This window comes from Macrobrachium rosenbergii, chromosome 23 (genome assembly GCF_040412425.1).
Source record: "Macrobrachium rosenbergii isolate ZJJX-2024 chromosome 23, ASM4041242v1, whole genome shotgun sequence".
Taxonomy (NCBI): Eukaryota; Metazoa; Arthropoda; class Malacostraca; order Decapoda; family Palaemonidae; genus Macrobrachium; species Macrobrachium rosenbergii.
In genome coordinates this window covers 46,492,666-46,513,824 of record NC_089763.1, presented here as the reverse complement: position 1 = coordinate 46,513,824, position 21,159 = coordinate 46,492,666, and the positions used below count along the sequence as shown (strand labels likewise).

Here is a 21,159-nt window from a genome sequence, read left to right as displayed (position 1 = left end):
TCGTTCCTCTCTCTTTCCCCCCGAAAGTGGGCAGGCATGTCACCTACCCCAAAACATATGAGCGCGATCTGTGAATTTCAAAACTTTAAGCTGCCAGGTAAGTGAAACTAACAGCTATGTAATTACTGGCTAAGTTACTTAAATAAAAATATGTAAAGAAAGGCAATACACTGTCAAAAGCAAACACACATTCAACATTAAACCTACATGTAAATTACAACTTTCCCATAAACTTGAAACAATCCATATATAAAAAACATAGAAAGTAACTAAGCCATAAATACTATAATCTTTAGTACCATTATAAAGCACTGTAGTTAAAAATAGACCACTGAGTCAATGCAACCTAAGGTATCTGATCCCGAGCAACAACAGATTAAACAAATATGAAATGAAAGTATAAAAATCTTTTGTTCTTACAATACAAACCCATTTATCGCAATTAGCCTTAATTCATTTGAATTTATCTTAGCTATACTAATTTGAAAGATTCTGACAGAAGAAAAATCCTACTGTGCAAGGCCAGCTCATGCTCCACTGGACTGAAAGGCAAGGTGTCATTCCCTCTATGTTACTTCTTCGAAATTGGTTGAGCCCACCTCGCCTGCCACAACTTAACTACCTTGCTACCAGGCTTCAGTGACTAAACCAACTTTTGCAGAATGTTTATCCATATACTGTAAGAGACTGTATAACAAAAATTTGTAATGCTAAATTTTGAAAATAATTTTAATAAATAATTTTTGGGTATTAGAAAATAATTTATGATTAATGGGTTTGTAGATTAAGAAGTTTTATTGTTAAAACCACTGTATTTATAGGCAAACTAATTTTTTTCATGTTTAACCAATCTTGACGCACTAATCATCAATAGGATGTCTAAACTTGGGGTAGGGGACGAATCCAATAACTCAACTGTTTGAAGTCATTACTTCCTTTGGCAACAGGATAAAAACTTTCTGGTATTTGCTATGTCAAGGCTGACAGGGACTTACATCCAAGTTTAGCTTTCTTGTAGCCTCACTGAGAAAATTAAGAACCCTGGTTTCCTATTTATGACAGGAATACTAGGTCAGACAGTACACAACATTACCCCAATAACACCAAGAGATAACAATGCTCTAACAACCTTTGTTAAAAGGGAGAACTACAGAGTCACATCTACAGACACTACAGTTATGAGATAGGATACTCTTGTTGCATGACTCACCTGGGTAAGTATATATAAAACTTAATTTTATCATAAAAATGTCATTTTTATATATGTAACTTACCCAGTAATTACTTAGCTGATTCCACATTGAAAGGCAGAGGGGAATCATGGACAAAAGCATAGGTTATAAATAATGAGATAAATGTTGTTCCTTACCTGGTGAGAGAGCTGCTGCAGGTAGATACTGCCTCTGGTGGCACTCATCTCAACCTGTAGCTGCATGGCCATACGTACCTCTACTGAAGTGGGACACTTCGCAGCGAAGGAGCACTCCGAAGGCTGACGAAGTATAAAACCAAGCTTTGCGACGAAGGTTTACACCGAAGGCTGACAAAGCATACATAATTGCCCCTGCCTTTGGCACACCAGAAAACAAAGTCACCTACACCATAATTTAAAAAACATAAATGATTAAAAGATAAAAAACAAGACCACTACCCAACACTAAAACTGGTGGGCTGTCCAGGTACTTGGTACCCTCCCAGGCTCCCGAAGAACTCAAACCATTTTCAAGACGAAGAGAAAAGGAAAGGAAGGGACAATTCCGCACCCATCACTACGCCAGCTACGGACACAGGTCCCAGGGTAATGCATTTATCATAAACTGTCTCGATGTCCAGCAAATAGTGCATCACAAACACGACTTGCATTTCCAATAAGTTACCTCCAAGATTGCAGAGAGAGAAAGATTGTGTTTGAACGCTACCAAAGTAGCAACTGCTCTTACATCATGAGCTTTAACTTTCAATAGTGATAGGTCAGTCTCCACTCTAACTTTCAATAGCGATAAGTCAGTCTCCGCTAATTGCGAGTGTGCCTCAACAATGATATCCCTCAAGAAAAAAGAAATGGCGTTCTTCAATAGGGGTCTAGAGGGTTTCTTCACCAAACATCAGAGATTACCAAACTGACCTCTAATCTTCTCCGTCCGATGTAAATAATATCAGGGCACGTACTGGGCACAGGTCTCTCTCCTCCTCTTCCGTGCCTTGAATATCCGTTAAACTTGTAATAAAAAAAGAACGGGGCCAGGGATGTGATGGGTTTTCATTTTTCGCTAAGAATCCAAGCAAAAAGGAGCAGACTGCATTCCCTTGCGAAAACCGATCCTTTTGTCTACTGCCTGAAGTTCACTTACTCTCTCTGCTGTTGCTAAGGAAACTAGAAAGTGAGTTCTCCAAGTCAGATCCCTTGGAGAGGAAGAATGCATACGTTCAAAACAAGGGTCAGAAAGCCACTTAGGAACTACATCAAGATTCCAAGAGAAGGACTCCTCTTTCTCGGACTTGGAGATATTGAAGGATTTAACCAGTTCGGACAAGCCTTGATTGTTCGAGATGTCTAGACCTCTATGGCGAAAAACAGAGCTGAGCATCACTCTGTAACCCTTAATTGTTGAGAGAGACAACCCCTTAGATGATCTCAAATGGAGAAGTCTGCTGTCTGAGTGATAGATGTTTCAGAGGAAGAAACTTTGTTTCTTCTACACCAACTCCTAAAAAGTGCCCACTTGGCCTGGTAGACATTATTAGAGGAGTTGCATCTACTTTTGGCAATAGCCTCCGCTGCCAATTTAGAAAATCCTTTCTCTCTGATGAGTTTGTAGACAGTCGAAATCCTATCAGGCCCAGAGATAATTAATTGATGCAGGTGGGGAAGGGTTAACAGTTGGAGAATTAACAGAAATGTCAGCCTTATCAGATCTAGGAGTCAAAGCCTGACTAGCTAATTTCCCCCTGGCTTTAGCAGCTGCTTTCCTCTTCCGATCTCTTTCTAACTTAGCTAAACGTGAAGTTAAAGTTTTCCATTTCTGTTCTCCCCAATCCCTGCACTCGTCACAAGTCAAAATTAAAAGAGCAAACTTGTCCTCTACAACCGGAACAAAAAGTGTGAGAATCATAAGTCAATTTTGTCATCCAGGTATGGCAGCCTTTACTGCAATACCGGAAACTAGAACTACCTTACAGGGTTCCTCGTTGGGCAGGTGGGTTTCCGTCCTCAGCTAGCACTCTGCTGGCCGCAAGTTCGAATCTCTGACTGGCCAATGAAGAATAAGAGGAATTTATTTCTGGTGATAGAAATTCATTTCTCGCTATAATGTGGTTCGGATTCCACAATAAGCTGTAGGTCCCATTGCTAGGTAACCAACTGGTTCTAAGCCATGTAAAATAAATCTAATCTTTCGGGCCAGCCCTAGGAGAGCTGTTAATCAGCTCAGTGGTCTGGTTAAACTAAGGTATACTTGACTTAACCAGTGCAGACATATGTAACTATAGTTGAAAAGTCAAAATCGTGAAAAGACAATTCCAGAAAAGTCACTATGGAGAAAAAATGCCAAAAAGGCTACAAAAATATTTCACCAAGGAAGAAAATTACAAATCCTAACTCTAAGCTGCTATAACAACACCAGATGTTGACTCTACAAGCAGCAGAAACAAATTGTCGTGTTGGCGGTGTTCCTCTGTCTTACCTCAAAAGTGGGCGGGGCATAGTCACCTCCACAAAACAAAAGAATCGCTACCGCCAAATTTAGAATTCTAACTGCCGTTCGAGTAGAAACTCTTAGCTAAGTAATAAACTGGGAAGTTACATATATAAAAACCTCCTTTAGAGCTCATACAATGACTGGGTGAGACTACATTGCATCAGCATCACATCTCCCATGACCAAATATGAGAGAAACATCTAAGCACAGTCCCATGAGCAGAAACAGGGGTCATGGCAAGGGATAATTCCTGAAAGTTAATCAGAGAAAACTGACGTATATGACCCTGAAAAGATGCCAACAGCACCTTCTTCAATATTTAGATCTCTGACCCCTTCTTCCATAGGACAGGTGACCAAGAAAGACACTCACACAATTCAACATGTATAAGCTCCTACCTCTCCAAAAAGAATGAGCAGAACAAAGGTCAATGTTCACTGACGACATAAAGTGACAACACACCCACCAATATTTACATAGATCAAACTTGATCAAAAGTGAAGAATCAGCTTAATTATTTGTACCATAATCACAGACTTCCAAAAAGAAAGCCAAATTCCTCAACATGTGTCAGAATGGGAAAAATCAAGCCCTCAAAAGACAACAGCCATGATAGTCAGGGAGCAGCAAAGATGTGTACAGCAGTACAGCCAAAGAAAAAAGTGAGTCGAAGGAGTGGGTGGATCACTTGCCCTCCAATTTGCATGTTGCAAGTTTACTATTGCCAAGCTTCAAAAATTGGACCAGCTTTCACCAAAGGTGAATCCACATAAAAGACAGAGGTCTGTATCCTAGTAAACAAACACTATTACAGGTTTTGATTTTAGGAAAATTGAAAACATAAACATCTAAAGGCATCAATCCATCACTTACTCTTCCTTCATCAATCCTATTGAGAATTTTGTGGATATCCATTGGTCTCTTAATAATGTTGTAGTAATCAGGGAGCTCACGACGTGACGGTAACTTCATAAATGGTTCACTAAGTACGCGACCATCACTGTAATATTAAAAAATTAAGGTTAATTCTAGACATTACAAGAAGCCTTGCATTCAAAAACTACACCTGTACCACAAGCAAAAGATTAAGCTAACTCTATATCACTATACTCATTATAATCATTACTCGTTACAGATTAGTTGTATGGCACCACTAGCAAATATTCCGACTATGAAAGGGGCTCACCTTATGAAAGATAATCAAAGTAATGTAATGTTAAGAAGTTGGACAGCTAGATGGGAGAAGACTGAAGGCAACAGAAGAAAAGCAAAAAAGAATAGGAAACCACTGAAACTTGATGCAAAGAGAGATACAAATACCCTTCAATACCATATACAGTGTAGAAAAGGACCAAAATCTCTACATAATCATAATACAGTCTAGTCAGTGATTTTGACATCAAACAAACATCCAAGACATCACAATTATATTATACTCCTGCTGCAGTTAACAATATCACAAGAAAAATATATCTCTGCTACACTTCTGAGTACCTCACTACAGTGCGAAAGGCTACAATTGTCAATAAATTGAAAAGAGTCTACTTAAAAGTAAACCAAGTTCAACTCTGAAGAGGGGAAGCACCATTGTTGCTACATTAATTATCAGTCAAGTATATTCCCCTACACTTCTTATTACAGTACCTTGAATAACCTAATTTGGTAGAATTATAGGCAACCCATGACTACTAATTTTAAATTTTATAAACAAAATACACTGGTATTAAATACTATTGGTTCAAAGAAGTCAGCCTTGATAAAAACACAACTATGACTACCATGGTCTAACCAACAGATTAAAGCAAAAAAATTTCATAAACAATATTCAATAAGAAAGAGCCTCTAGTTAAAACGTGAGGTCTGACCGATGATCACACAAACTGCCATACTGTATCCTTTAATGATGAAAAAGTATGGGTAGGCATTCACAAATAAACCTACGTGAAATCTAGTTCTTCACTATTCTGGCACTAATTTTAAATTTAATGGGACACTGCACATGCTACAGTTGCACTATATCTGTTCACCTATTGGCATGCTGCAAAGCTCACTCTTGTACGCACATGAGATCACTGTTTCTTTTCCAGCATTTATGTGTATTATAAAAGTTCAATTATTTCATAAGGGCTCCAGTGAATAAAGGAAGTGCTTCCCATTGATAGAGACAGGGAGGAGGTGGGTTATATGCCAATACAATATACTATGATATGCAATAACACAAGTAAAAGAGGAAAAAAGTAATAATTAAAATAAAATGAAGAAATATGAATTTTACCACCCGCATAATAACCAACTGGATTTTGGGTAAGTTACTAATCAAACTATGGAACACTCAAAATTGAAGTTTTTGATTAACTATCACTATCTGTAATTAGTGCTTAAAAATTTTATTATATGTTTAAATACACAATGATATGACATTTGCTAAACCATTTTTAAAAGACTTCTGTTCTATACAGACAGTGGTACATTTTCTTGATAGTTCGGGGCTGTGAAGAGAACTGAATTCAGCTGATGAAAGAAACAGATGACTGAAAATAGAGAAAAAAAACTCTCTCTTGTTGGAGGCCGTTAGTATGCATTTGAATATCAATAAAAAACAAAAAGTAATGATGAACCACTTGCTATCTTGCCAGCTACAAACATGTGAAAGTAGCAGATTTTGATATGTATCTGTAATGTATTTTTATTTAGTTTTGAATCAAGAACATTTTTCACAGCACACTTTTTCCATGATGTTTCTTCTTTGCCATGCTGTGCAATTCTGTGCATATTCTCAGGAGGAGGAACTTGGGGAACCCAAATGATAAAAGATAAACAGTGACTGGAATTATAAAGGATCCTCCCACTGGTGTTGCCAGTTGTAAGCTACATAACTATTCTGTCAATACTTCTTAAAATGTCCCTTTTTATATCTTCAAGTTTGGTAATCCTAGCCTAGTCTAATCTAACAAAACTCACGCAAAATTCCTGTAAATGTAGACAGTTTGTGTTGTTAATAAAATACCTCTTTATTAGAAGTGTATTACATGATTGCAATCCTTAATGTCTTTTTCTGTTACTGATTTATAAAAAAAAAAAATTAAAATGCACATGTTATACCACAGCACAGTATTGCATTTCATTTGATAAATGCTTTTATTACATTACTGTACCTGTCAGTATGATAATGAGTGAATCAAAAGCCCAATGCTTTGATGCAGTTCATGTGCTGATAATAAAATATAAGTGTTCCTATATTTTTTTTATTACAGTATATAATTTTCAAATTCCAGTTTTATTATTTTTAGTGCATATATTTTCTTAAACCACACAATAGTAATTTATGTTAACCCTTAAACGAAGAGCCTCTACTTACAGAAGTGTCTGCCGTATGCCGGCGGGGTTTGGGAGTTAGCGACGAATTGGAAAGAAAGTTTTTTTAAAAATCACAGCACGCTTAGTTTTTAAGATTAAGAGTTCATTTTTGGCTCCTTTTTTTCCTCATTGCCTGAAGTTTAGTATGCAACAATCAGAAATGGAAAAAAAATATCAGTATCATATATAAATATTGGAATATATGACGACACAAAAAAAAAAATTTCATATATAATTGTATACAAATTGGCTGTGAGCAAAACTGTTAAAGCTAATGAGCTATTTTTTTCGTTGTGTTGTAGACTAAATTGTGATGATTTTGGTATATAACAAATTGTAAAACGATCAAAGCAACAGAGAGAAAATATTATCACAAAATGATGCATGAATTCGTAACACGCGGACATAAAAAAAATGTTTTTTTTTTCAAAAATTCACCATAAATCGAAATATTGTGCTAAAGACTTCCCGTTTGCTGCAAAATTAAGGTAAATGATTGAATATTACTAGATGTAAGAGTTTTAGCTTACAATTGCATTTTTTGACCATTTCGGTCGAGTCAAAGTTGACCGAAGGTTGAAATTTTGGCACTTATCGTAATTTATATTAAAATATTTCAAAAACCAATAAAAGCTACAACCATGAGTTAATTTTTGTTGTATTTTACATGAAATTGCACACATTTTCATATAAAAAACTTTATGTAACAGCTAATATAAAATGGTGCAAAAATTACAACAAAGTGACTAAATAAATTCTGAGATTTTCTCAGCAGAGTTAGCGCGCGTGGAGGTAAGGAAAAAGTTTTTTCAAAAATTCACCATAAATCAAAATATTGTGCTAGAGACTTCCAGTTTGCTGCAAAATGAAGGTAAATGATTGAATATTACTAAAATGTAAGAGTTTTAGCTTACAATTGCATTTTTCGACCATTTCGGTCGAGTCAAAGTTGACCGAAGGTTGAAATTTTGACACTCCCCGTGATTTGTATGAAAATATTTCAAAACTGATAAAAGCTACAACCATGAATTACTTTTTGTTGTATTCTACATGAAATTGCGCACATTTTCATATATAAAGCGTTATGTAATGGCTAATATAAAACGGTGCAAAAATTACGACAAAGTGACTAAAGAATTTCTGAGATTGTAAGAGCCTGACGCTGTCGTGTGTTCGTCGTCCATCGGAGTGGCGAGACGTTTGGCGTCTTCACAAACAGAAACATACACACAGTTTGATACAGAAGATTTGTTGGAACATTGTGAGTACATGATTAGAATGCTTGCATGGCAATGCAAGTAGTGGTGATTGTACATACATCAAGACAACAATGATTAGGGAGAAACAGACGGAAATATTGTATGGTTGAAATCGCGTTCCTTTAGAGAAAGAAAACGAGATGCTCTTGTTGTCTTGTCCACTCCGATGGACGACGAACACACACGTTTGGAAGAGACAGCGTCAGGCTCTTACAAGATTTTCAGCAGAGTTAGAGCGGACGTTAGGAAAAAGTTTTTTTCAAAAATTCACCATAAATCGAAATATTGTGCTAGAGACTTCTCGTTTCTTGCAAAATGAAGGTAAATGATTGAATATTACTAGAATGTAAGAGTTTTAGCTTACAATTGCATTTTTCAACCATTTCGGTCGAGTCAAAGTTGACCGAAGGTTGAAATTTTGGCACTTATCGTGATTTATATGAAAATGTCAAAATTGATAAGAGCTACAACCCCGAGTTATTTTTTGTTGTATTCTAAATGAAATTGCACACATTTTCACATATAAAACTTTATGTAACGACTAATAGAAAACAGTGCAAAAATTACAACAAAGTGACTAAAGAATTTCTGAGATTTTCAGCAGAGTTAGTGCGGACGTAAGGAAAATGTTTTTTTCAAAAATTCACCATAAATCAAAATATTGTGCTAGAGACTTTTCATTTGTTGCAAAATGAAGGTAAATGATTGAATATTACTAGAATGTAAGATTTTTAGCTTACAATTGCATTTTTCGACCATTTCGGTTGAGTCAAAGTTGACCGAAGGTTGAAATTTTGGCACTTATCGTGATTTATATGAAAATATATCAAAACTGATAAAAGCTACAACCATGAGTTATTTTTTGTTGTATTCTACATGAAATTGCACACATTTTCATATATAAAACATTATGTAAAGGCTAATAGAAAATGGTGCAAAAATTACGACAAGGTGACTAAAGAATTTCTGAGATTTTCAGCAGAGTTAGCTGATGCTTTCTTTTGGGATAAAAAAGAAATTCGCGCATGCGCAGCTGGGTCACGCTTGTAAACAAAACAACAGCGTGATCCATGAACTCCCAGCATCCCTCAAGGCGTGTGATTTAAAACTTTTTGCAGTCGAAGTATTTTTATATTTAAAAACTTTTTGTCCACTTGGGTCCCGACAGACAACTTTTGTCGACGTAAAATACGTACAGTCGGCGTTTAAGGGTTAAAGCTTACTTATTTTAACTGCTGTTCTGATTATTGTACAAAATACTTAAATATTTTGATGAAGCTCATCTAGTGGCAATAAAATGTGCATCATTAGTTATTCATTTGGTTATATAACAGAATCTGACATGCTTCCTCTGATGTGTAAAGTATAGTCAAAAGTTCAGGTGCGAAATATAGCCTGGCGCAACTGTTGACCTCCTAGAAAATGAGGACTTGCATTGAACATGGAGTATATGATAATGATTTTTTGGGCATGAAGAGTCATTTAAAGAAAGCAGAATTGAACATTACACACTTACATACGGTACATGATATTTAAAAGGCATGATGAGGTGGTTAGAGGTATTATTCTAAAACTGAATTTTCACTAATCCAGGACTCCTAGGGTGCCAATAGTATTGGTTTATGTAGTGAAGGTCTACCTGTACTCATATAAAGAAATCCCTGCCCAAAGTATGAAGCAAAACCAGAAAAAAGTACAAACATCAGAAAATATGTCAAACGTTGGTTATAATCATGCACAAAAACAGTAAATACCTGTCTTCATATTTGATGACAATATCCATTAAACGTTTTAGCTGCCGAATAACACGTTTATTTTTTGGATTAGGTTTTTCCCTGGCAGGTCTGCCACGTTTCTTAGGTTTAGGATCATCATCCAGGTCCATGTCGTCACGCCTACGTTTCCCTTTAGAACCTCTCTTACTCTTGCTACTGCCATTGACTTCCTCTTCTTCCTCATCCATGGCCTGGAAACATATTGCTCCATGGTAAAATTTTTTTTACAAAAACTCACTAAACAAAGCACATGCACCGAGACCCAAGTACGGGTAGTACACTAGTGGTTGTTGTAAAAGGTTCTTCACTTTTCAAAATAACATAAGTTAATACAGTATCACCTCAACAGACACTCTTGGGGGTCTGGCCTTTCTGATAAATAACATAATCTATTAAATAACAAAGACCCTATATTATAGCCTGCACTAGAATATTTCCTAGATATCTTACAACGAACAGCAACTCCACACAGTTCTCAGCCTAAACTAACTTGTACTTCACACTTAACATTCAATTCAAAAGACGTATCTAATAATATACCACAACTAAAATGGAAGCATATGCAAAAAATAATCATAATATGGTAGCTGATAAGTACAAAAGTCAACTAACTTGGTGTTAATAAAATATTACACACACACTGATCGATTCACAAGAATAATTCTTCCTTCCCTTACAAAATTCAAATTTTTTATAGCAATATCAAAGGTAAAATATTACCCTTACAATACTGAGTTCAATTCTTCCTACACTAGACATACCATGTATGAAACTTGAACCTAAAGAAAATATAAATTTTTTAAAACTATCATCATGGAAAATATACACACTTTCACTAAAAGAAGTTCTGGTAACTTTTAACAATTTACTTTGTTGAAGTGTCATCACTCCCTAAAACAAAACCACATTACAAATACAAATCCACAGTGCACCTAGAGAAGCTTGCTTACAAATTCAGTCCAATAATGCAACTAAATTATAAAATGCATGCTAATCTTTCATTTGACACTGAAAATAGTAAGAACAGTTACTATCATAAATAGTAAGAACAGTTACTATCATAAAATTCCATGTATTGCATATGAAAATAATCCAAATTACAGTTCTCTTAACAGCAATCTAAAGTTTTTAAGAACATCTGTAACTCTCACTCTGAAAAGGTTGAGGAACAAAGTTTCAGATTGAGTAGTGCTGTAATGTATACATCATCATCATCATTATTATTATATTATTAAGTAGTTTAGCCATACCACTGAGTTGCAACAAATAAGGCTAGCACATATTAAGAAAAGCAATGATTAACAGTAGCCAGTAATTCAATTAAATTTTTTAAAAAATTCACCCCCCAAACACTACACTTTAATATTATACTATAATAATTATGGATATCATATAATTATGATGAACAGTATGTAATGCAGTTCAAAATTTAAACATAAAAAGGGCAAAAACATACAATGCAAACCAACTCGACCTACAACTCTGAATTATCTTTTCTTGTCATTAAGTGACCTCCTACCTCTCACAAAACATACTCTGTATTTCATGAATGCAAAATGGCTAGAAATTTTCTAGTCTAGTCTTGAACAAGGATAGCAACCAAAGAGTTTAACCCCTAGCATCCCATACGTATGATACAGTACTTCTTGAATTTACAACTCCTAATCAGCAAAAAAAAAAAAAAAAAAAAAAAAAAAAGTATGCTTCAAGCAGACAATACATGCAAGAAAATGGTTAAAAACATGCCTGGCTAATTCCTCCAATAGACTGTTTGATGTTTTGATAGTCAACAAAATATATGCACATACAATCTGAAGCAACTAATACTCCACTTGCCTGATGAAAATTAGCTCTGAATATGTTAATACTACAAAAAAAAAAAAAAAAAATGTAAAATTTCCATTACATTACGAAGTTTCAATTATCAGAGCCTCAAAGATCATGTCATAACAACCACTGGAAAAGGTGCTTTTAGAGATAAAGCTATATTTATTTGCATACAAAGTTTAATCATCAGCTATCAACATCTGTATTTTAACAATTTTCCATAAAAAGAAAAACAACTCTTATTTCATAAATTGGTTCAACTTGGGATTAAATTCCTATAATATATTTTTGACATGCTGAAAGAGAAAAATTACAAAAGACATATGAATATCTTACAAACATAATCCGAAAAGTTATAAGGTAAACAGTCAAAAACCACACTACAAAATAATAATCATTATAAACTAAGTTAACAATTACCCTTATTCTACCAAGTTATACAAATGACAAGGACAAACAAAATTCTATACAAAGCCAAGCTGTTACTGGTTAGTTGTCAACATCTAAAGGTAAAACAAGGAAGTAATGCTGTTTTGCACTCCTCGTTCCTCATATACCCAATAAATTAATCACAACAATCTTAAAAATTTGCACTTACAGACACATAGCAAAAGCATTCTCAGAAACCAACTGCATTTAACATACCCAACTTTTTTAACATTAACACACAAACATATTTATCACTGACTATCAAGATAAGCCTTAAACATACTACAAGTCAAATCAGTCAAGGATACTACAATATGTATCAAAATCCATCTGAAGCAAAAAAAGGTCTTTAAACTCAAAAAACACACAGCAAGCATACTAACACCACACCAATAATATCATTCATACAAAACTGATTCTAATCTGTAGAGCTGAAAGCCTATTCATACCCAGCGCAACAAAGTTTAGCACATATGGCAACAGCATTCTGCTTTGAGCTACGGTGCATAAGAAGCAACATAATATTAAACCAAAACTTTCAAAAAATTCCCCACAAATAAAAGTTTCAGTAAGCCACTTCAGTTGTTTCAAATATCCATGCCCATAAGATAGTTTACTTTATATCCAGCAAAAGCTATGGCTTTCATAGCATAGCTTAGATCCTTGTCTAGATTAAGCTAAAATCAGTTGCGAAGCCAGAGGAAAACCAGCACAATAAAACAAATGGCAGCATCTAAAATGATTATTTTAAACTGAGGTTTCATAACATATAACAAAATAAAAGATAACAGTACCATTCCATATCCTTTTACCCCTTACCTCCTTCCCATCCTCCTCAACTGCCTGCATGAAATGGTAATAAAATGCCAATACAGTCTGTTACATACAATTCACCTTCACTCTCCAAAAGGATGGCTTTCCAATTTCCAAAGGAGCACACGTGTATCAACAATTCCTTTCGAAATAACTTCTCTATACTAAATAGCAATGGGTCCAAAAGTTCTCTATGATATAACTTTACGTAAATGAACAGCTGATACAGTATAACAGAATGCAACAATTCTTAGCACGCAGAATGAAAATAATCTACATTATCAATGGTACATGACTGATATTTCACCAATTATTGTTCCTATGAAGCAAAATTTATAGAGTAAAATATTATTCAATACCTGAAGTGGAATACCATTATAATGCAATAAAATTCTATTACTAAGTCTATTTAAAATTCTGCAGAGATCTTGAAGGGATAAAATGTGTCAAATTAGTAGAAGCATCAATAAGATGATCATGAATTTCATCTATGTGCAGGCTTATATGTACCTAACAAAATCTAGTTACCAGTGTCATATGAGACTGTAGTAACATTTTCAAGAATCCATACAATTTTACTTATTGATCACCCCTTTCTTTGGTAGTCTAATAGAAAATTGCAATTAATTACCTAAAACATGATAAAAAATTGTAGAAAACAACTAGTATTGCATGACAAATTACCAAGTGATGACAGGAACAGATTGCAACTCCTTCCCTTGACATTTTGATAAGAGGTGATGGCTATCAGTTTTCCCTCTTACAATCCAGTACAGTACAGTATCATCATTTTACATTCCAACCACAAAATTTACTTTTCAATACAACCGCATCAATTTCTCTGTTTGCTTTTCTCTTACATCAATAATTATAAAACGCCAGTATACTTCAGTACAACTGGATCCATTTCCTGGTTGCTTTTCCCTTACATCAGTAATTACAGACACCCCAAAAAATACCAACACACATTGTGTGAGAATTAATCAATGTAAAATGACAAATTTTTAAATCAATTTGTATTTTTCATAGCTAACAACCTGCAGTCTTAATTTATGGATAATTCTTCTAGCGCCAGCTGGAAACCGGTAAAAATAACTAACAAGGAATTGGTGGCAATGAGGTAGGCTGATAGGCCTGGTGGCAACTGTCAAGTTCTTTTGTGCATGCATTAAGGAATGACACCTCAGTTTCTTCCATCCCAAGAAACTTAATTGAGGGGTGGCTAGAGGTGGGCCCTATAAATTAAGACAGCAGGTTTGTTGGCTATGAAAAAAAAATGGTTAAAAAATTTGTCATTTGTTCATATGCAGAAAAAACCTAGGTCTAAACTTATGGATAGACTCACTTTTGGATAGAGAAAAAAAGTCTGGAACTAACTGGAGGTTCAGCACACTTGGTACCTCATCCTGGCTTATGAAAGCCTATGGAATGGAACCAAAACCTCTGACACAATAAATAAGAGATTATTTAACAGTCAGACTTCTGGGATTTCACACAATGTGAAGAGAATGTAGGAGGAAGTTAAAGAACTATATCTGTATATAACAAACCTTCGCAGCCACTAACCGTTTTCTATCAATCCTCTCTCTTACTATAGAGAGAGGAGGTGACTTGCTTTTGCCGAAGTTTTATATTCGTGTAGGAATAAGCAAAACTCAAACAAATAGGCTGCAGTCTCACCTGTATCAGACCAGATCCAGCACATGATGGAATGATTTCTTCACCCAGTGGGTAGAGAAGAAAAGAAGGGAAATTGAAATTGACCAGCCATCCCACTCATTCTCATTTTCATACCATCATGTTAAGTAAGATACAAACTGTCCCACCAAGGGCACCGAATGAGTTACACAACCTGATGAGCAGCCACCACCGGACCCAAGGAAAAAAGTGTCCAAGGGCCTGGGGGCAACATCCCACAGATAGCAGGAAGTGAAGGTGGTCTGACAAAGCCATGTGCCAGCCTTCAAAATCCTTTGAACAGACAAGTTCTTTCTAAATGCCAAAGAAGGGCCTAGCCCCCTAACATCATATGCTCTTGCATGCACTGTGTTAGGATTGGAGAATGAAGTCGAACCATAGGCTTGTCTGATAGTCTCACGTAGCCAAAAGATCATATTCTTGTACACTTCTTTCCTGTTCTGGCCAGTGCTAAGGAAAAGTCTTTGGCACCCCGGCTGGGGATGGCAAGTCCTTTTCAGGTAGCAGTGTAGTGCTCCGACAGGGAAAAGGAGCAATTCGTCTGGATTGTTATCAACAAAGCCATTAAGAGACGGAATGGAGAAGGAGTCAAATATGTTATCATGACAAGAGAGGTTTTGGGTCTTAGCCATGAATTCCAGGACAAATTCGAAGGACGGATGTTCAACCCCTCATATACTTGACCTCATAGGATAGGCCATGGAGTTCACCAACTCGCTTCGAGGAGGCGTGGGCCAGGAGGAAAACCTTCTTGAGAGTCAGGTTCTATCTGACACATGATGTAGAGGCTCAAACAGAGCAAGGGTGAGGCTGCCCAGCACCAAAGTCAGGTCCCAACTGGGTGGTCTAAGCTCTTTTGGGGAAGAAGACTGCTCAAAGCTCTTGAGAAGCATTGAGATCTCCCACGAAGAAGAAAGATTGACATCCTTCATATGTAAAACTGCACTCAAGGCAGCTCCGTAGCCCTAGATGGAAGACACAGAAAGTTGTTTCCCTCTGTGGAGAAAAACAAGGAAGTCTGCTACCTGCTGAACAGAAGTTCCGACTGGAGAGACCACACCAACTAACCACAGTAAACAGCCCACTTGCCTTGGTACATGGCTGAGGAAGATCTGAGATAGCCAGACATCTCCGATGTTGCTCTGCAAGAAAAGCCTCTCGCTTGGAGGAGATACTGGATAGTTCCAGCTGTGAAGAGATAAAGTCTCTACCGAGCGGTGGAATCTCTGGAAGTGGGGTTCACACAAAAGGTTGTGATACGGAGGATTCTCTCTCGAAGCTTCTGACAGCAGGGTTAGGAGATTGGGAACCATTCTGCATGGGGCCACATGGGAGCAACTAGGGTCATCCCGAGGTTCTGAGAGACCATTGCAGGCATTCCCCGGTTATTAGCAGGCTTGGTTATCAGTGATCCAGTTTTATGGGGCTTGTCTAGTGACGAAAATCAGTAATTTTCGGCGCCGAAAATCACCAATGACTGCTTATCGGCACTGATACATACCTAACAGAGGTGCCAATAACCGAATATCTGTGATTTTTGGCGCCGAAAATCACCAATTTTCGGTTATCGTCACGCTGTCAGAACGGAACCCCAGCCGATAACCGGGGAATACCTGTACCCTATTCAGAACTCGATGGATTAGGCAAAATGGGGGAAGGAATAGACCAGATTATCCCAAGTGTTGCAGGGTGTCCTCTGCCACTGTAAATGGATCTGGAACCACGGAACAGACAAACTCTAGTTTTCTGCTGGACCTTATTATGAACAGGTCTATTGAGGGTCTTCCCCACATGTGAACGAGCCTGTTTGCAATGTCCTGGTGCAGAGACCACTCTGTCCCTATGACTTGACTTCAACGGCTCAGACTGACCGCCACTGAGTTCCCCCTGCCTGGCAGGGAGACCCACTGAATAATCTATTGCCCATTGATGAAGGAGCACCATCAGGGAGTGTAGTTGGCTTGTTGTCCAGCATGAGCATCACGGAGTGCCCATCAACCTCTCCTGAAATTGCTGAAAAGCTAGGAAGGCAACCTTGAGCTCCAGAACATTGATGTGAAGCAGTCTCTCTTGTGAAGTCCACGTTGCGGATGTTACATGACCTTCCAAATGTCTCCCCAACGCTCACATGAGGCATCTGAGAACAGGAGAGATATCTGGAGGAGGAGAAAGAAGAGGCATCCCTATGGCCAAGTTCCTGTCGTCCAACCACCATGACACGTCCTCTCTTACTTCTTGCAACAGCGGAACTAGAAAATAAGGAGGATCCCTTTCAAGGAGCCAAAATTCTTTCAGCCTCCACTGCAGAGACTGAAGATGTAGACAACCATGAGGAACCAACTTCTCTATTAACAGACCCAGCATCACTTGCCATTGATGAGCTGGCTGGGACTGCTCTGAAAGGAAGGACTGAGCTACAGCTTTGAACTTTTCCATTCTCTGGTATGACTGGAAAACCCTCAATGAGACTGTGTCTATGACCTTGCTCAGGCAAAGAATCTTCCGACTGGGGACGAGATACTACTTCTCCAAATTGATCACCATGTCCAAGTCGCGACAAAACTGAAGAAGACGGTCCCTGTCTTGGATTAACTTTTCCTGAGACCCCGCGGAGACCAGCCTGTCGTCGAGGTATCTAAGAGGGCGAATCCCCTAGGTGAATACTCTCGTAAAAACTTGAGGGGCTGTTGAGAGGCCGAAGCACAAGACTTTGAACTGGAAAACTGACTCCCCCAGGCTGAAGCAGAGAAACTTCCTGGAGGAAGGATGAATCGGAATCTGGAAGTACACATCCTTCAGGTCTATTGAAAGCAGCAAGTCTTCTCCCTGACAGCTGCTAACACCGTTCGAGGAGTCTCCATCCTGAACTGAGTCTTCCTGCTGTAGAGGTTCAGGGTTGACAAGTCTATCACTGGCTGCCAATTGCCTGTTGCCTGGGGAACGAGAAAGACCCGGCTGTAAAAACCTGGAGAAGGATGCTCTACCATTTCCTTTCTCCATCATCTTCACCACTTTGCCTTGGAGAGCTTGATGCTTCAATGAGCCGAGAGTGTAGGTTAGGTGAAGAAGAGGCTGAATGGAAAGAGGGAGGGAGGAAAGTTGAAAGGTAGTAGATACCCTACCCGAAGGGCATCTACTATCCATTCTTCTGCCCTGAAGGTCCACCACATAGCCCAATGGATCACCAGGCACCCCCCACCGGTGGCAACTTGTGGGGAGAGGCGCCTACTCTATCGCTTAGAACCTCTCGCCAGCTTGGAGGAATGGGACTGAAAGGGATGCTGCTGGGAGCTCTTGCTGGTTGCTGCAGCAGGAGCCTGCCTGGACCTGCTGGATGAAAAGGCAACTGTAGTCTTCTTGGAGGGGAGCCGACGATCTGGGCTTCACGGTACCAGGGCAGGGAGGATTGGATGACTTAGAGACGGCCTGATGAACCAGCTGATCATTATTATCAGCTCGCCACCTATCTAGGCCTAAGTTCAACTGATCTTTAGGGAAAAGAGATGATGTGTTGAGGATGTCACCGTTGCACAGGGCTAACACACAATCCAAACTAATGAATCTAGAGACCTTGGAAAGTGCAGCATCCCTGCTCTTGAGCAAAATAATCACCTAAATAGTCGCGGTTAAATGAGCCAAATACGAAATGGCTTAACCGCCAAACTGCAAAATCTTGGCCACCGCCATCGACCGTAAGTCTAACCAAGAAACTGCTAGGAAGGCAGAAGAGGCGAACGACTCCAAAGAGGCAGCTTCCTGAGAGGTGAAGGAAGGACGTTCTGCCCGAATCTGGTCTATGGAAACTTTGAGAGCCAACAGAAGAGCATCATTAGGAGCAGTGTAGAAACGTTTTGCCGAGGGAGAGGAGTAGGAAGAAGCTTGAACATTCTGCTAGAATGCAAGGATTGTCCCATCCAGAGGAGAGAGATTTTACATGATTAAGGATATATCCAAGCATGATCAGAACAAGGCAGTCCAATACAGGCAGTTCCCGGTTATCAGCCATCTGGTTTTACGGCGGCTTGTCTAGCGATGAAAATCAGCAATTTTTGGTGCCAAAAATAGCAGATTTCTGCTTATCGGCACCAATAATTAGGTACTGGCGCCGATACATACCTAACAGAGGTGCAAATAACTGCCGAAAATCACCGAAAAAGTGCTGAAAATCTGCAATTTTCGGTTGTTGTCACGCCATCAAAACGGAACCCCCACCGATAACGGGACTGCCTGTAGAAGCCCTTGATTCTTTCCTCGGTCCAAGGAGAGCTTCTATTCCCGTGGGAAAGTCTAATGAACCTGCTACGTCCTCTTGTATAAGACTGTTGTATTTGCGAATTATCCCAACAACCTCCCAGTAAGTAATAAAAAACTCCTGGTTTTCTATGTCTTCTACCTCCTGTCCCTGGGAGTCCCAATCTGATCTGTCGACAAAATGAGAAGAATCTAAAACATTTTGTCTAAGCCTGGGGTGTAGGCCCTTCTCGGACCTAAAATCTTCCTCAAAGAATCAACATCTGCGGATGTTGAGGGATAACTATCTTGAGCTGCATTCCTCTCGACAAAACGAGACCAATAAACCACACAAAAACCCAGTGGACGGACGTGGATCAACACACGGTCATGAGGGAGTTACTGAATGATTATTAGCTCACCTGGGAAGATGAACATCATCTGTTCTGGAGGGATGTGAACAAGGGGACAGACAAGAGCCCACATGCAGACATGTAGGGCTGACACAGCGCTCCTTACCAGAAGGTTGCAAAGAAACCAGAGTAGGAGCACAGCCGTGCTCGGTAACATGGACGTGCTCCTCTGTACGGGTACAGCCGTGCTCAGGAACACAGGCGTGATCTTCCGCACGAGTGTGCCCAACCACCCAAAGGCGGGAGCAGGAACGCCTACTACGGGTCTCATCAGGAGACCAAGAGGAATGTCTGCACTGAACGAAAGGGCTCCTGGAAAGCAGAATCCCAGAATGTGAGCTCCGGACGTCCTTAGGAGTAAATGCGGACATGAAGGATGATGTGGTGAGGGAGGGTGAAGGGGATGTGGACGTGCACCAAAAGAGCCCTCTTCATGGACGGGAATAGCAACACAAGTCCTTTTATCAGGAGCAAAATTACCCGTCCTATGAAAGTTGGCAGGAGGAACAACTGCAGACTTCCTAAATTTGTGTAAATCCTTGACGTCAAAAATGCGAACATCTGGAGGGGAAGAATCATGGCCATGGTCCGAAGAAAACAAAGATACGACAAGTCTGAGATGCTTCCCACTAAGGGAAGACGAAGGAGATGACATCCTGCAACCTTTCATTTGCACAATATGCCCATAACTCTTGCAAATTCAATCAACCACTGCCTGAACCAAGGAGTCGGAAGGAGGGGCAGAGGCCGGGGCAGGAGGATGCAGGACGAGATTCTGGGACAAGAGCAGAGTAGTCAGCTGGAAAAGTCGAAACAGCTGATGAACTGGGCACAGGAGGGGGGAGAGCTGCTGGGACGGGGACTGACAGGGTGGCTGACCCAGGCCCATGTGAATTCAAGTGGTGGGACAACAAGCCATCCAAGGTTGGTAACCCTGATAGGCCTAGAGAAGCTCAGAGACCAGCCATCTTCTGCGCATCAGAATCTGAAAGGGTAGAACAAGATAGAGGCACATCCGCTCGTAAGGGGGAAGATGTAACCCCCCAAAAGAGCAGAGGGGGCATTAATAGGGAAGTCTCCTGACCCCTCACCCAAAACTTCCGTAGGCAAACCTATTGAAGAGTGGGAAGGGGTAAAATCTTCCAAAGACAACACAGCAACTGGAGGACATGGCAAGGAGGAGGTAGAATAAGAAGAGGCATGTGATGCACCTATTGAAGGAGGAAACCCCTTCTAAGATGGAGCCCCTGACTTCCTCTTATGCTGCCTCTTCTTGGTAAAAACCCTCCACTGCTCAGGAGGCCAAGAACAACACTCAGGGCATGGATTAGTGATGTTAATATCATTAGCTCTACAGTGCATCAGCTACACATAGAATGGGGATCAGTCTCAGCCAATGCCAAAAAACGGGAGCAAGGGTAGCCATCAACGCCAGGCCACTTCCTCTGATGCTTGGAAGGGCTGGTGAAACAGGAGGCTGGGATGATTCTTGAGGATGCGTGATCAACACGAAAGCACACAGCACACAAACACACAGAATCATCCGAAAGCACAAGCAAGCACAACCACAAACAAAGTAAGCAAAAAGCACCGGCTTTGGAGAGACGAGCGAAAGCACATCTTCCTAAGAGGCCGGAAAGAAGAAACTGAGGTGTCATTC

At 39.2% G+C, this 21,159-nt stretch overlaps 1 protein-coding gene across 25 annotated transcripts in view; it reads right to left on the bottom strand.

Annotated features, from left to right (window-relative positions):
- brm (ATP-dependent helicase brm) overlaps positions 1-21,159 on the bottom strand; it is a 134,207-nt gene that overhangs the window by 11,511 nt on the left and 101,537 nt on the right. For 16 of the 25 annotated variants that reach the window (XM_067125907.1, XM_067125912.1, XM_067125902.1 and 13 more), the window contains exons 20-21: positions 10,069-10,280; positions 4,572-4,698 (exon numbers count right to left, since the gene is read on the bottom strand). In XM_067125907.1, coding sequence (XP_066982008.1) covers positions 4,572-4,698; positions 10,069-10,280 — 339 coding nt within the window. Of the gene's footprint in view, positions 1-4,571; positions 4,699-10,068; positions 10,281-13,164; positions 13,189-21,159 lie in introns of all 25 variants that reach the window. The other 9 variants (XM_067125894.1, XM_067125897.1, XM_067125892.1 and 6 more) reach the window with 1 other exon arrangement.